The sequence below is a fragment of the Ictalurus furcatus genome, chromosome 28 (genome assembly GCF_023375685.1).
Source record: "Ictalurus furcatus strain D&B chromosome 28, Billie_1.0, whole genome shotgun sequence".
Taxonomy (NCBI): domain Eukaryota; kingdom Metazoa; phylum Chordata; class Actinopteri; order Siluriformes; family Ictaluridae; genus Ictalurus; species Ictalurus furcatus.
The window spans coordinates 14,626,640-14,642,142 of NC_071282.1; the positions used below are offsets into that span (position 1 = coordinate 14,626,640).

The 15,503-nt window shown below is 40.9% G+C and overlaps 1 protein-coding gene across 4 annotated transcripts; it reads right to left on the reverse strand.

The window, feature by feature from the left end:
- Positions 1-24: 24 nt before the first annotated feature.
- On the reverse strand, positions 25-14,151 carry dqx1 (DEAQ box RNA-dependent ATPase 1). 4 transcript variants are annotated; one of them, XM_053617710.1, is made up of 13 exons: positions 13,870-14,151; positions 12,761-12,875; positions 9,973-10,318; positions 9,466-9,659; positions 8,182-8,569; positions 6,019-6,297; positions 5,330-5,429; positions 4,156-4,314; positions 2,786-2,977; positions 2,408-2,533; positions 1,979-2,169; positions 1,699-1,889; positions 25-1,579 (listed from the first exon to the last, which is right to left on the reverse strand). In XM_053617710.1, exons 3-13 carry the CDS (start codon positions 10,249-10,251, stop codon positions 1,384-1,386), a joined length of 2,295 nt encoding a protein of 764 aa, XP_053473685.1. In that variant the 5' UTR covers positions 10,252-10,318; positions 12,761-12,875; positions 13,870-14,151; the 3' UTR covers positions 25-1,383. The 4 variants fall into 4 exon arrangements, with proteins under 4 accessions (XP_053473685.1, XP_053473683.1, XP_053473682.1 ...); XM_053617708.1 differs by having other exon boundaries at positions 12,761-12,949; XM_053617707.1 differs by lacking the exon at positions 12,761-12,875.
- Between the last annotated feature and the right edge of the window lie 1,352 nt (positions 14,152-15,503).

Sequence of the window (15,503 nt, forward strand, 5' to 3'; positions counted from 1 at the left end):
AAGCACAAGAGAGTCTACTTTGGGTAGAAAGAAGCAGAAATTTGGTATTTTATTACATAGCACAAAAAAAAAAAAACATCCTACATCTCATTTCATGAGCAGTGGGGCTGAGACGAACTAAAAGTTCAACAAACTTTTATCGCAAAGACAGAATATACAGATTTTGTCGTGCTATAATCTTAGAGTATTATGAGAGAAATTAAATATTTATACCTTTAATATACACACAAAAAGTAGCCACAAAATTTTTCAGAAAAAGGTAAAAACTACAAAAGAATAGGTAGTAGAAAAAAATCCTTCGCCAACAAAATGGAAGCAACATTCAACAAGAGAGTTTGTGTAAACAACCCCAAGAAGAATCCAGAGATCAATCTCAAGTCTGTTCTCAAGGCTCATGACATCCTGAATTATTATTCTACTTAAAATACTTTATACATCCATGAGAAGAAGGCAAGGGAAGGACTTGAGCTTCATCTATTCACAACAAGCAATTAAGGGCAAAACATACAGTCTGGATTAAAATATCACCAGATCTGATGAAGCTGAAATCTCATCTCAATAAATGTAGTGTTAGAAGCACATGGTCGAACTATCCGCTAAAAGAATGATAAACATTACTAGTTTTAGTTGTTTGAGGAGCTCAAGTCTTGTTATTATTGCTTGATGCATTTCCAGTATTTAAATTGATCTCATGTTCTGTGTTGTTTTTCCTGCATAACCAGGATCCCAATGAGCTTGCCTGTACTAAAGCAAGCACTTCATAGCAAAAATGAAAGAAACTAAACTGAAACTCTGATTTTGCTCACCTCTTGCTTTTATGTGCTACACCGAACCCAAAAAGAGTGAGACTATATCACGTATGTAATACACTACCGGTCAAAAGTTTGTGGACACTCGACTGAGAAGTTTCTCATGATCTTAAAGATCATCTGATCTGAAGGTGTGTGATTAAATGTTTGAAATCGGTGTTGTACACAAAATTATAACTGTCAACATTTCTTTCATTGGAAAAGTAACGTTTTATTCACAAAAAAGTATTTTTGAAACGGATGACTCGGAGCGAAATATTCCGAAAAGCAGCCAGTAAGTGTCCGGCGTAGGTGTGAACTCCTTTAATACTGTTTAAAAAGCATCTCAGGGAAATTCCTCAAGAAATCGGGTGAGAAAATTCTAGACAAAAAGCGGGTCTACTGAAGTTGCTAAAATATTAAATTATTTTGAGTTATTACAGAGTTTTCATGACTTTTTTTTTATTATTCTAAAATGTGAGGAAAAATATAAAAATAAAGAATGAGCGTGTCTAAACTTTTGACCGGTAGTGTATATTAGGCTCAGGAAATCCCAAAGTGCAAAGTGAGAGGGTCTGCCGCACCCCTGAGTGTATCACTGCAGCACACACATCTCTGTACTGTACTGGTCTCGATGCTCTCCTGATCGCTCTCCGTGTGCTTCGTCTTCAGCCTCTCCGTTCTCCTGATCTTCTGGTGGAAACAGACTTTGTCTGATATCCATTAATAAGTCTCTGCCGTCGCTGGGAGGAAGGTTCTCCAAATAGTACTGTGGTGCTAATTCCACCAACCTGTAGGGATACAGTTATTGTTCTAACAGCCTTCTTGAGTTGAATTATATATGTTTTACTTGAGGGGAAAACACTGAACACAAAGAAGCACTGGTAAAGCAGGCCATGAGCAGACTCACATGTGTGGATGAACTTCAGAGACGGTGCAGATGCAGTTGTCGTGAGAGATCGTGAAGTCATGATAGAGGACCCAGCAGGGAGGACTAAGACGTGGCCGGCGGCTCAGGTACGAGGAGAAAGGGTGCAGGTGAGCCACGTGGCGGTGCGTCAGCAGTAAGTAATTCCCTGATCCATCTACGTCATGGGCAACCTAAGGAAGTAGGTAGCGCAAGGCTTCATTATTAACGGATATAATAAGAGCACTTTAACGTGTTTACAATAATGTTGTATTCACGCGACCTTAAGGAAGAATCCGGAGATGAGAGCCCGCTTTATATTAGTAGTATTGTCCTGGCAGCCGAAGGCGGGCGGCGAAACAGGCAATTCGATTCGCTGCATCACCTCGAGTAGCTCCGCCCTTATAGCCACAGCCAATCGCAATGCAGAGGCGTTCAGGAAGTTAGTGTTGCACCAGGCTTCATCCTTATTGTCTATTACAAGACACAAAAAACAAGCTTTTAACATCAACATGTATAGTCGATTTAGATCTATAGATTTAACAAGAAAATATATTTGCATTCCTCCCCCTCCAAGTGTACAAGTGTAATATTAACTCTTGGGTGTCACTTTTGGTTGGTGCCACAGTCATAGAGACCACTCTAGAAATCGTCCCTGGTTATGATATTTAGCATGTTACTGAAGACCTGTTGATGTTGTGCTATGACTCACGCTGTAGGTAGGCATTGTAGATGTTAATGAGGGTCAGATGGTCTCCATCTGGGTGCAGAAGGGGGCGTCTATGAGTTAATGCTGCTTCCTCTTTATTGGGTGGAGGAGTCACAAAGCATGACGGAGCTGTGAAAAGACAGAAAAAAACACGAGTGTTTATTTACTTCGGCGGTATCCAGGAAACAATACTAATCTGTAAGAGATCAAAATCAAGTTCTGAATGCTATTACACAGGATCCTGTTTGAACGAAGGCAACTGATCTGAAGATATTGTTTAAAAGTAACATAATAGAATGTTCCATTTTTCCCCCTCATCTCTAACGTGTGTGTAGATATACAGGATATGCATGCATGGATTTGGGTAGACATGCTCCTCACCGGTAAGCATTGCAGCGATGGTCAGAAGTTCACTGACACAGTCGAACTCGCAGGCTGCGATAAGGGCTCTGGCCAGCGGTGGCTCCAGAGGTAGCTCGGACATGATAATGCCCACCTCTGACAGGTTGCCATCATCGTCTAGCGCAGCCAGGTAATCCAAGTCCTCGAGAGCCTGCATCAGCGCCTCTGGAGCTGCAGAGACAAACAGATCGTAGGTACTATTTATCTTACGAATTCTTTTACACAAAATGGCTGCACTGATTTTATTAGCAAAACAAAACATCACGATAGGTATCAAAGTAACGGATCCCCGGGATTCCCAGGACCCAATAAGAACAACTGCGTGAGCACTTCCAGATACAAACTGTGGAGGGTCACTCGCTGGAGAAAGGCAGGCTACGTTCTTTAAAATAGGAGCATAATGTACACGGCGTTTCCGCTGTTCGTTTATTCATCTTCAGTAAATGCTTTATTCTGTTCAGGGTCTCTGTGGTTTAAATCAAACAACTAAATTCATTTGAAAATACTGCACGACCGAAAATATAATAATAAAATGACTGCGAGTGGTCGAAAATTCCTTCGGGAGCATGTGGGAACGGGATAGATAAATAAATAAATAAATAAGCAGTCCTTTACGTACCTCAACATCATAGAGTGAATATCATGAAAAACGTTTAAGTATAACAGTATAATATTTTGATTACCCCACAATACCCACCCTTAGAAAACAGTGTGATAAATGCTCCCGTAGCCCGTCTCATTTATTTGCCAGTAACTGCTTTTTTTTTTTCTTTCTTCAACCCAGTGACAATTTCTTTCCTCAAAGAGTTAATGTTGTCACAGGTGACTGTGAAGTTGTGGCCTTCACAGGAGCTCAACCAGATCTCAACCCAACTGCACGCCTAGAGTTAATTTTAAAGCAAAGTGACAGTGTTGTCCACCACCATCATCAATCGAAACACCAAGCGAGGTAACATCCGGTGTTCGTATTCCCATGACGTGCCAAAGACACGTAAAATCTACACTTGTAGAAATAATCCGTCACTCATCTGTACATCTGACAGTCTGAGGTTGAGGCTAATTGCAGACAAAGGTTAATTAAGGATCAGTAGTTCCAGTCTGACTTGAAAAAATTAAACGCTGATTAACAGACCCTCTTCTTCTACAGGCATTAGTATAGCACTTTTATTCAAAATAATACCACTAGATATACATGCATCAACATGCTCACCCATAAACAGTGCCAGAGTATCATAGATTTCCCCACTATAAAAACATTCATCACTTAGAAACCCGGAAGAGTAAAAAGGTTCTATTAACCGATCAGATCTACTGGTTATGACAGATTAAAAACAGTGTAGTGGCCCAACCTGGCCGGTCCAGGAACTTGCACTGGCCCATGTCTGCGATGTCCAGTCTTTTGAGAAAGAGGACCAGGTGGCTGAGGTTAGCCTCGGCTACTCCGGGACACCGAGCTTCAGGCATTCCCTCGTCATACAGGGATTGGGGGTAGAGACGAAAACACACGCCTAAAACAGAGAGTAAACTTAACTTAACTCTGTGGTTCTCACGTCTCAGTCTTGTGGATACTGCCCTTCCTGCTCTATACGTTACACTACAGGGTGTCCCAAAAGTCTCCATACATAAGGGAAATTAACACTTTTTAGCAAATTGTCTTCCAAACTTTCCTATACTTAGATTATATATATATATATATATATATATATATATATATATATATATATATATATATATATATATTATTTATTTTTTTTCCAGTGAAGATATTTTGTGAATAAAGTCTTAATTTTAGTTTTCTTTGCGCACACAAAGCATTCGTATCGCTTCATGAGATTAGGATTAAACCACTGGAGTTATGGATTACTTTCACGATGCCTTTATGAAGTTTTTGGAGCTCGAAACTTTTGGTTACTTGGACTGTAAATGGAGGGACAGAAATCTCCCAGGTTTCATTAAAAAGTCTTCATTTGTGTGCCGAAGATGAACGAAAGTCCTACGGGTTTGAAACGACATGAGGGTGAGTAACTGATGACGAATTAAAATTTTCGGGTGAACTATCCCTTTAAGAACGCCTTTGACAAAAGAAGAACCTACTGAAATCATTCTCATGGCTGGTTCAGGAAGCTGTCACACAGTTGCGATGGACTTTAACAGGAAACACGTAAAGCGCATCACACACCACACTGTTGCCAAATTTATTAACAAATTCAAACAGACTGGAAGTGTTGGGGACCGACCGAGAAGTGGACGTCCACGAACATCCACTGACAAAGGCACAGCCGACATGGTGCTGGCAAACATAGTCCCCTGTGTATGGAGACTTTTGGGACACCCTGTACTTTGCAAACCAAATAAGTCCAGTGCAACTTTATTTAGACCAGCACCACCCTTTTAAGTGAAGATTTATCTGAATCACAGTTTTACTGCATTTCAGGCTTCAATGGGCAAGGCAAAAAAAAAAGAAGAGTAAACGTTAATCATTATTAAACTTCTGGCTGTGGTAACATCATGAGAACGCCTCACCCGGCAGCGTGCTGTTCACTTTCTGAGAGCGGGCATCTGCCTGGTGCTTGCTGATTGGCCGCTGAACCTGGGAGTCAGCTCGAATCTGTGGATTGTACACCTGGATTTGCGACGAGAGCAAGTTCAAGAGAAAATTAGAAAAAAAACTGATTTTCCCACTGATGCCAATGATTTACTTGCAATCACTACAATTCATTTAATGGGGGTTATGTTTTGAGTTAAAGTACTATTTATTTGAAAGAAAAGCTTCTATAAGAATGATTTGTGTTAAAGAAAAAGGAGGCACCAAAATTCCAGCCACCGAAAAAAAAAGTGTTTATCCCTAAACTTCTTACGTTTGTTTTTTTATGATGTTTCATTCAAGTGTCCGGTTTGTCCTGAGTTTTAGTTTCAGCCTGCAATTTTCATCTCTGCACATCATTATTAGTTTCCACTGTTAAGTTGAAAAATTTCAATCAACGTGTGAAATGTTTATTTTATATAATCATTTTTGCTCAGTCTCTTGAAGAGTGCCAATAATTATGGACCTGACCGTATTCTATGTCTGCTCCGTTAGCAAATTGTTCTCTTATTTTGAAAACATGACAGTATACTATGCTTAGATAGAAAATGTAAGAAACCTGAAAAGGTTTTGAAATTCTTTCTCTGTCGAATATTTTACATTTGAGCGCTTACTAATCAAAACTTACGGTTTTGAGTTCGAGTCCTGTATCGATGACGTAACGGACACTGGGCAAAGAGAACGAGGCCTCTCCCAAAACGTCTGAAAGTATGACCCTGCGTCTTAAACATGGTCCAGCCTTATCGTCTTCTTCTGTTTCAGCTTGGCTGTCATCTCCGTCTGCTGTGTAAACATGCTGAGTGGCCGCACCGAGGCCCGTGTGGAGCGGCAGAACCCGCAACGCGCCCAGCTGTGGGCTCAGAGCTACACACTCCTTCTCCAGCAGAGCCGCACAATCACCAATTTCCTGCGGATATCGAAGAAATAAAACGAATAAATAAATGTGTCCACAGATAATGGGATTCCATATATACGTCCACTCACTGTGTGTAAAGTGAAGGAGTGTCTTCTTATGGGACGTGCTGACAATTTGCGGTCTAACTTCATTTGCATAAACAGCCACATGGAGCCGGTAATTTAATGATAATTGAATGCATACGTACATCACATCTACTAGATTCGTTACTTTATATCAGTTTTGTACAGGATTGTTTCCCAAAATAAAAATAAAAAGACCTAATGGGCTTGTGAAATACAATCTTGGGTGACATTAAAACCTCTAACATTATTCTCCATCAACAGGGGGCTAATTAACATCATTCAGAAGGGTCTCGATTTCCTTAAGATTCTGTTATACACACTATTTTGCATAAAGAAATCCAGATCAATCCAGTCCCACGTTGCAATTTTCTATTCCAGCTATTTTCAGCTCCAGCCTACACCGTTCCCCCATGTGTATCTGTCCTGATGTCTTCTTAATCCTAATCCGAAGTGTAAACATTGAGTAATTGCTTATACAATTATATATTAACAAATACATGCACGTTCTCGAACAAAAATACACACGAGCGCTCCGTCTCTCACGTTAAATACGTTAATAAAAGAAGGACCCCATTATTGGACCTGGATAAATCAAAATGGACCGAACGGCTCTCTGTATTTACAGCAACTCACTGCGCGTCATTGTGGGGATAGCTAGGATGAGGAAATGATCGGTGCTGTGATAATATTGACAAAAGGAGTATCCTTGTGCGTGTCAGTCACATGCACTGCTGCCGTAATGATTTTTTGAGCATTACTCTGATAAAAACAGATCTTTTAGAAATACACCTACACCCATTCATAAATAACAAGACTTTTTCAACCAAACTTTTCCATTAGAGTAAGCGATCTTAGTGTCCGACACCTGATCTACTGGGCAGATACAATGCTTCTGAAACAGAAAGAGGGTACACAGATGTAGGAGAGAGAGAGAGATGTGAAGACTGCAATAAATAGGTAACAAGAATGTCTGACCCAAAAATGTGAGCCAAAATGCAACGCCAATTCGGACATGACTGAAAAATGAAACATGCCTGAACCCACTTGGCGCCTTATATATTTCTATTTTGGCACTCCTTTTAATGATTTACCTGTGGGAATTATGAATACAATCCTGAGCGAGTTATTAAATTCCCGAAACGTTTATTTGCCTCTTGTCAAAGCAAACAATGAACGTAGAGCTGTACAATGTAACTCAAGCCACTATAACTGAGATAGATTCAGAACAGAGATAAAGCACAGACAAGAAGAAGGAAGTTCTTTTACTCACATTGACACACACACACACACACACACACACACACACACACACACACACACACACACAGAGCTCTGGCCCCTGCTTCTCGAAAGCATTGTAATGTTACGTTCATCTTAACTGGGAGAGAGACCTGATCTCCTGGGGTTTTCACACACACACAACAGACTTTGGAGTTTATACAAAATGGTGCGGAAAAATAAACAACAGTTCTGCGGGCGGAAACGCCTTGTTGACGAGAGAGGTCAGAGTGGAATGGACCGGTTCGAGCTCACAGGAAGGCTGTGCTAAATCGAATAACGACTCTTTACAACCGTGGTGAGCAGAAAAGTATGAAAGAACATACAACACATTGAACCTCGTGGAGGATGGATTACAGCTGCAGAAGGGTTCCACTCCAATGTCAACCAAGAACAGGAATCTTAAGCTACAGTGGGCACAGGTTCAACAAAACTGGACAGGTGAAGGTTGAAAAAAAAAAAAGACAAGGTTCCTAATAAAGACCTGTGTTCCTAATAAAGTGGTTGGTGAGTGTATGTGTCTATATATTACCTGTGCACTGGGCAGGAACACTAGTATATCTCCTTCCTCTCCTCGTCGGTGCAGATCCAGCACCATGTGGCATGCGGCTGTGGCCGGGTCTCTGCCAGCTTGTGGATCTCTGTATAGCGTTTCTGCAACAGTCCGGTCCGGCGCAGGTGGGACTTTCAGGTGAGGCACTTCTTCGCCCAGAAAGTCTGCCATGCTATCAGCCACAGGGGGCGTAGCAAGCACCACCACACGAAGCTCTGTACGCTGCCGACACACGTCACGCAGCAGGCCCAGGAGCACGTCACTGGCCACGGTACGCTCCTGCGCCTCGTCCACCACCAGCACGCCGTAGCGCCGCAGCAGGGGGTCCGACATCATCTCTTCCAGCAGCAGTGCATCCGTGACAAAGCTGAGGGACAAAAGATAGCAGAAAAAGTCCGTGTCAAACACTGAAAATTTAAACTGGGAATAAATGGGAAATATCAGCAACCTGTGGTAAGAAATATTTGAATACAAAAAGGGAATGAACAACAAAAGAAGAAGAAAAAAGAGAACTGTTTTATTGATGCTGTTTAATTCCTCTAAATGGTTCTTAAAAATGTAGAACACAAAAAAACAGATTTCAACAAATGTGCATACACTGCTTATGTCGTAGGATCTTAATAAACAGCGACTGCTTGCAGCCTCTTCATTTGCATAGTACTGATTATTTACATTTGGATACACTCACAATTAACCAAATATGGTATGTGCATTGTGTGTATATATGGCTAGCGGTGTGTGTGGGTGTGTGTGTAGGATCCAAGCTTAACGATAGCCAAGGTCAGCAGTAGCTAGTTTTTAAAATCAATACTGAATGAAAACATAACACTCAAAGTAAAATAATGCTCGACCTTTACTACAAAAACAAACAGTACTGATTGTACCATGAAAATGTACTGTACTTTTTTATGAAATAGGTAAATATTAATATATATTAACTATTAATAAATATTAAAGTAAATAAAAGATATACAGCCAAACTGAACCAAATAACAAATAAAAAAATAGAGACGTCCAAAATGACAAAAAAAAACACTTCAGATAACACAACAAAATTAGTCGGTGGTAGCTTGTATTTTGCCCCTAGAGGCCGCTCTCGTACTGTACCGCTAATGACAGCGGATCCTACATAGCTTTTCCCGCAACGGACGCAACCTGGAAAAACTATCTGAGTGGATTTTTGCCGATAACTGATAGTTCCAGTCATTGGTTATCGCTGGCGATTAATCGGCAAAACCGATCGATTGGTCGACCTCTACTTACCGTAGTAAAGTGTCTGGTGTGCAGCTGTCATCGTGAGGGACCCTGTAACCAACCTCGAGCCCCAGACTCAAGTCCATCTCATCAGCTACACGAATGGCCAAGCTACAAGCTGCTGCTGAGTACGGCTGACAGCAGCAAACTAGACCCTGAGTAAACTGCAGAGAGAGTGCGTACTCCACACACCACTGAGGCACCTACACACACACACACAAACACACACAGACTGGTTAACACACTTGAGTGTTCAATTGTCAACACAGTCTAAAAAGTATCTAAATATCTAAAAAGTTGTATATGTGTTAACGTTAGTGTTAGGTTCAGCGTTACTGGTAAACGTGACGAACAAATAGCAAACAATTATAAACATTAAAATCGTTACCGCCTATATTAAAACTGACGACTTATTTAGATATAAACATATACAATATTCTCGTCAGTTATTGTTTTCTAGTGCTATTTCTAAAGTTAATAAAAAGCTAGTGGGTTTTGTATGCCAGAGCTCCTTACTTGTGTGCTCTTGCCCATGCCAGCCTCTCCACTCAGCACCACCATGCTATGAGTCTCCAGCAGCTCTAGCAAGTTGTACTTCAGTCCCCAGATGGGCAGAGTCCGCCGTTCCTCCAGTAGGGAGTAATAACGTGATGAGAAGGGCAAACCATCATAAGGGTTCACTTCCAGGTCACCCAGTTCACCATCCTCACCCTCTTTCCCATCCTCCAGCTCCCCAGACAGCAGTGAGGACATGGAGAGGGTGTCGAGTGCTGGGACGGCTGAGGTGGACGACATTTCAACAAAAAAAATGCAGAAGACGGCCAAAGACTGACACCTGAGGAATTCAGGACGTCGAGATTACCTGTAGAGAGGAAGAAAAGATTTGTACGAGTTTAACAATTACTCAAACAATTAACAAATACTCTGACTGGACTAGGGACTCGAGAGGTAAACTAATAAATTCTGTTTCCTGTATGGGGCCTCAGCCTATGCGGCTGTTACGTGACAAAGGAATGAACGACTCGGACCAGAGGACCAAGCTGCGTGGTGAATTAATCATTTCTGTTTCTCATAATTTGTCCTTGGCTGTGGAATAATTTTTTCCTCGTAACATTTTAATTTAATTCTGCTCAACTGAATGAAATGAACGGAATGACTTGAATAAAGATTCGTTCATTTTGCTGAACGAGATTCAAAGATCCAAGTCCGTAAAATGATCCGATCTTTTCATCACTAGGAGGAAACTAGAGAACCCGGAGAAAAACCAAGCAGTCTTTATAACATAAAATTTTATCCTTGAATTGATCAAATTATAAAGTTATATAGCTTGATACAGAACATACAGTTGCAATCAAAATGATTCAACCCCCAGTGCAAATCAGGTTTATTGTCAAAATTTACAGACTTTCAGCTGTTTGCAATGAACAAATCAAACAAAAGCAATTGAAATAGTTCAACACAATGAATGTTTCAAGTGGTTTCTCCAAATTCAACTGAAAATACAACTTATAATTATTTCTCTAGTCTCAAAATTACTCAACCACCTGAATAGAATCACTCACAACAGCGCAAACATGTAAAACAGGTCTCAAGTACATCTGATGCAACTAATCAAGGGCTTCATTAGTTGCCCCAGGTGTGCTTGAGCTGAACTGGCTAGGGGCAGAAAATTCATTAAATACCTGGACGGGGCAGAAAAAGGAAGCTATGAATGGCTGCAATCAGATATCTGAGAAGGCAATTTGTGAAAAACCTTCAAGTGACTGCTTAAGACCTGCAGCAGGACTTGGTGGCAACAAGAACTGAGGTTTCAGTGAGCACAGTAAGGCACGTACTAAACGCAGAAGGTTTCCATGCCAGAACTCCAAGATGTGCACCACTACTGACCCAAAAGCACAAGAAAATTCAACTCAAAATCATATAAATAAGCCCAAGAAGTTTTGGAATTCTGTTCTGTGGAGCGATGAAACAAAACTGGAACTTTTGGGCACGATGGATCAGCGGTATTTCTGGAGAAAGAAGAATGAAGAAAGAACACTCTGTCCACAGTCAAGCATGGTGGAGGCTCTGTGATGCTCTGGGGCTGCTTTGCATCCTCTGGCACTGGAAACCTGCAGCGTGTGGAAGGCAAGATGGATTCATTGAAGTATCAAGAAATCCTAGGAGAAAACATCATGCCGCCTGTGAGGAAGCTGAAGCATGGGCATCATTGGACCGTCCAACAGGACAATGATGCCAAGCATACCTCAAATTCCACCAAGGCTTGGTTGCAGAAGAAGTCCTGGAAGATTCTACAGGGCCATCACAGTCACCTGACTTGAACCCCATAAAAAATCTCTGGTGGGATTTGCAGAAGGCAGTTGCAGCATGCAAACCCAAGAATATTACTGAACTGGAGGCCATTGCTCATGAGGAACACTGCCAGTAGCTGGTGTCTGGCTATGCATCCTGTTTGCAGAAGGTCATAACAGTAAAAGGGTGCTCTACTAAGTACTAAAGAGTAAGTACTTGCCATGAAAGGATTGAATAATTCTGAGACTGGAGAAGTCATTATCAGTTGCATTTTCAGTTGAATTTGGGGAAACCACTTGAAGCATTCGTTGTGTTGAACTATTTCAATTGCTTTTGTTTGATTTGTTCATTGCAAACAGCTGAAAATCTGTCAATTTTGACAATAAACCTGATTTGCACTGCGGGTTGAATCATTTTGATTGCGGCTGTATAGTTCGATATACTGCGCTATTAGCGTCAACTAAATTAGATTTTGCATTTGTTTTTGATAACTGCTGAAATAAAGAGTAATTATTGATTGTGGTAGAAAAAGACACTTTTCTTGTACACTTCTATTTCCAGTCCAGGATTTTGCGATTGCAGAAATTAATGCAAAATCAATTTTTTTCTAAACTACTGCAGATTTTCCACAGATTCGGGCCAAGGCGTGTCACGTAACATCACAACGTCCATTCAGTAAAAGTCCTCTTCGATTCATATGCGTCAAAACATGAGTATAGCTAAAAGGTCTCATTTACCAACAAATATCACTGCGAAAGACTGTTCAAAAACTTTTGTGCAATTGCAATTTTCTCAATGTCCACAAAATAACTTGTAAATTGCATTGTAAATTTTGAAGGGAAAAAAAAACACGCTGCAAAATCAAGCATTTTTGGCCGTAACGATCACAAAAAAAATTTCTGTGAAATCCTGTACAGACTGTATTTCAAAAAGTGAGTGACATTGTGCACCATGGAGTTAGTAGTCAGCATTGTCATTGCTTTTGCGAAACCTAAACCAGAAAAATGAGTACCGCACTAATAAATCTGAGGCTGAACAGGATCAGTCCACGCAGTTTTCTCCAGAAAGGAACCGAGCGAGTTGTGGATACCTGCAACTGTCTTCAGCAGCTGTGCCTCTCTGCTATTCTGCACATTTTCGGAATGTCAGCATATGCCTTGCGGCTACTTGCGCAAGTGTATTTTCACTCGGTCCTTCTCTCCTTACCCCAGGTTTTGCATGCACATACAAATACAGCAGACACAGTCCTTGAGAACAGAATGAGTTATCAGCACGTCTGTGCAAACACGAAATGCATTGCGTTTGGTCCTGTTATTCCTTTGAGCCCATATTCAACTTCAGAAGGCAAAAAAAAAGAAAAGCTGAACAAATTATTATAGATTTACGACACCGTAGAAAAATAACTGGGCCACGTGACAGGATATAAACTAGTCTGAGATTTGAGATGTATGTGGGACAATCAATCATAATTACAAAAGAGGAAAAAGTGCAATTACAAAAAAAAATAAAAATTTTAATTGTGCAAATCTTTACAAAAATTAAATGAGTGCAGGATTTTAAGGATGATAAATGGAGTCTGACATGAGGAAGTCACTATGCAAAAAAAAAATTTAACTTCATGACCCATATAACTCATGGGACAAGTCAGGTTAATAGCATGGCTAAAATGGAGGCTAATACACTACACTACGTTAGAAATAAGAGGTTATATCCATCACAAACGAGAAGCTATGATCAAATATATTAATAAGCAGTAGATTTAATAAAGTTTACCACAAAGGAGCCTCCACAGCCTTGGCCTAAATGATCAAATGTCACCCGTTTAGCTCGGCTTTGAAGTAAACACACCAAAAAATATCAAACCAAAACGACATGAAATAACACAATAGAAGATAAAAACGGATATTTGTTGACATCTTTACATCTAGGAATAATTGTTATTTATATATATATATTTACAAAAAGTCCCCTATGGAAATGCTATTACAGCGCAGGCTCAGTGTCGAGCAAGGCAGCAGGCTACGTGTCAGGAACAGCGTTGAAAAAGCGCAATGACACTCTTTCGTTAAAGAATATTTTATCTTTAGGAGCGCTGAAATATCACAAGTAATGTCACTTTACCTGAAAGCCATTTCTGAAACCCAAAGGAACATTCAAATCTCGTCTATAAGGCACGCCTGCGTTCCCTCCTGCCTGTGCGGCTGTGTTGTTATTGCTCTGTTATTATCGGTGTAACACTACAGCGGATATATACTGCGTTACAAACAGCTACACTTTAATAACTGTAAATATACACGCATTTACCATTAACGATATAATATCCAAAGCTGTAAAGTGTGTTTTCTATTATCTATGCGTGTTGACGTTGGCCATCAGCCTCCCTGCGTTACACAAACACCGCCATCTTTGCTTCCGCTCACCGGGTACAGGTGGAGGCGGGGCCTTGACACGAGGGGCGGAGCTATGTGTCAAGAGCTATGTTCTTATTACCTATAGTTACTATATATATATATATATATATATATATGTATGTGTATGTATGTGTATGTATGTGTATGTGTATGTGTATATATACATACGGTGGCTTAGTGGTTAATACGTTCGCCCCACACCTCCAGGATCGGGGTTCGATTCCTGTGTGTGCGGAGTTTGCATGTTCTCCCCGTGCTGTGGGGGTTTCCTCCGGGTACTTCGGTTTCCTCCCCCAGTCCAAAGACATGCATGGTAGGCTGATTGCCGTGTCTGAAGTGTCCGGTGTGTGTGAATGTGTTCCCCTGCAATGGACTGGCACCCTGTCCAGGGTGTACCCTGCCTTGTGCCCGATGCTCCCTGGGAGAGGCTCCAGGTTCCCCCCCGACCCTGAAAAGGAGTAAGCGGTTGAAGATGGATGGATGGATGGATGGAGATATATATATATATATATATATAACTTCTTGATGAACAGAAATGGAATAGTGAGTCCCTGAACAAGGGGGAGGTGGGGGGTATCAAAAGTAACAGTAAGTTCTCAAAGATGATGTGTTGGAAGCAGGAAAAATGTGTAAGGATCTGAGCTACTTTTACAAGGGCCAAATGGTGATGGCTAGACGACTGGGTCAGAGCATCTGGCAGGTCTTGTGGGGTGTTCCCGGTATGTAGTGGATAGTACATACCAAAAGTGGTCCAAGAAAGGACAACTGGTGGTGAACTGGCTACAGGGTCATGGGCACCCTATCAAGCATATGTGGGAGGTGCTGGACAAACAAGTCCATGGAGGCTCCACCTCGCAACTTACAGGACTTAATGGATCTGCTGGTAACGTCTTGGTGCCAGAAACCACAGCACACCTTCAGAGGTCTTGTGGAGTCCAGGCCTCAATGGGTCAGAGCTGTTTTGGCGGCACAAGGGGGACCTACACGATATTAACTAGGTGGTTTAAACATTATGGCTGATCCATGTAAGTTACTTATTGACACTTATTGATACTTATCTCATGAGGTAAACCTAGCATATTGTAGCACTATTTATGTATATTTACTGACTGTATCCCATCTATCGCTGTGTACAAAACACCAATAACAGTAATATAGTATTGAATTATGTATTTTTGGGGGGACAAATACGAAATAAATATACGAGCATACTGCAGTTATTTTGTCAAGTATCTGCCTTCAGATTTAATCACCATCCAAACGATGACTGTTTTGAGTCCTTGTAATTATAATAGTCTTAACTTACAATTCTGAGATTATACAAGATATAAGATATTGAGCAGA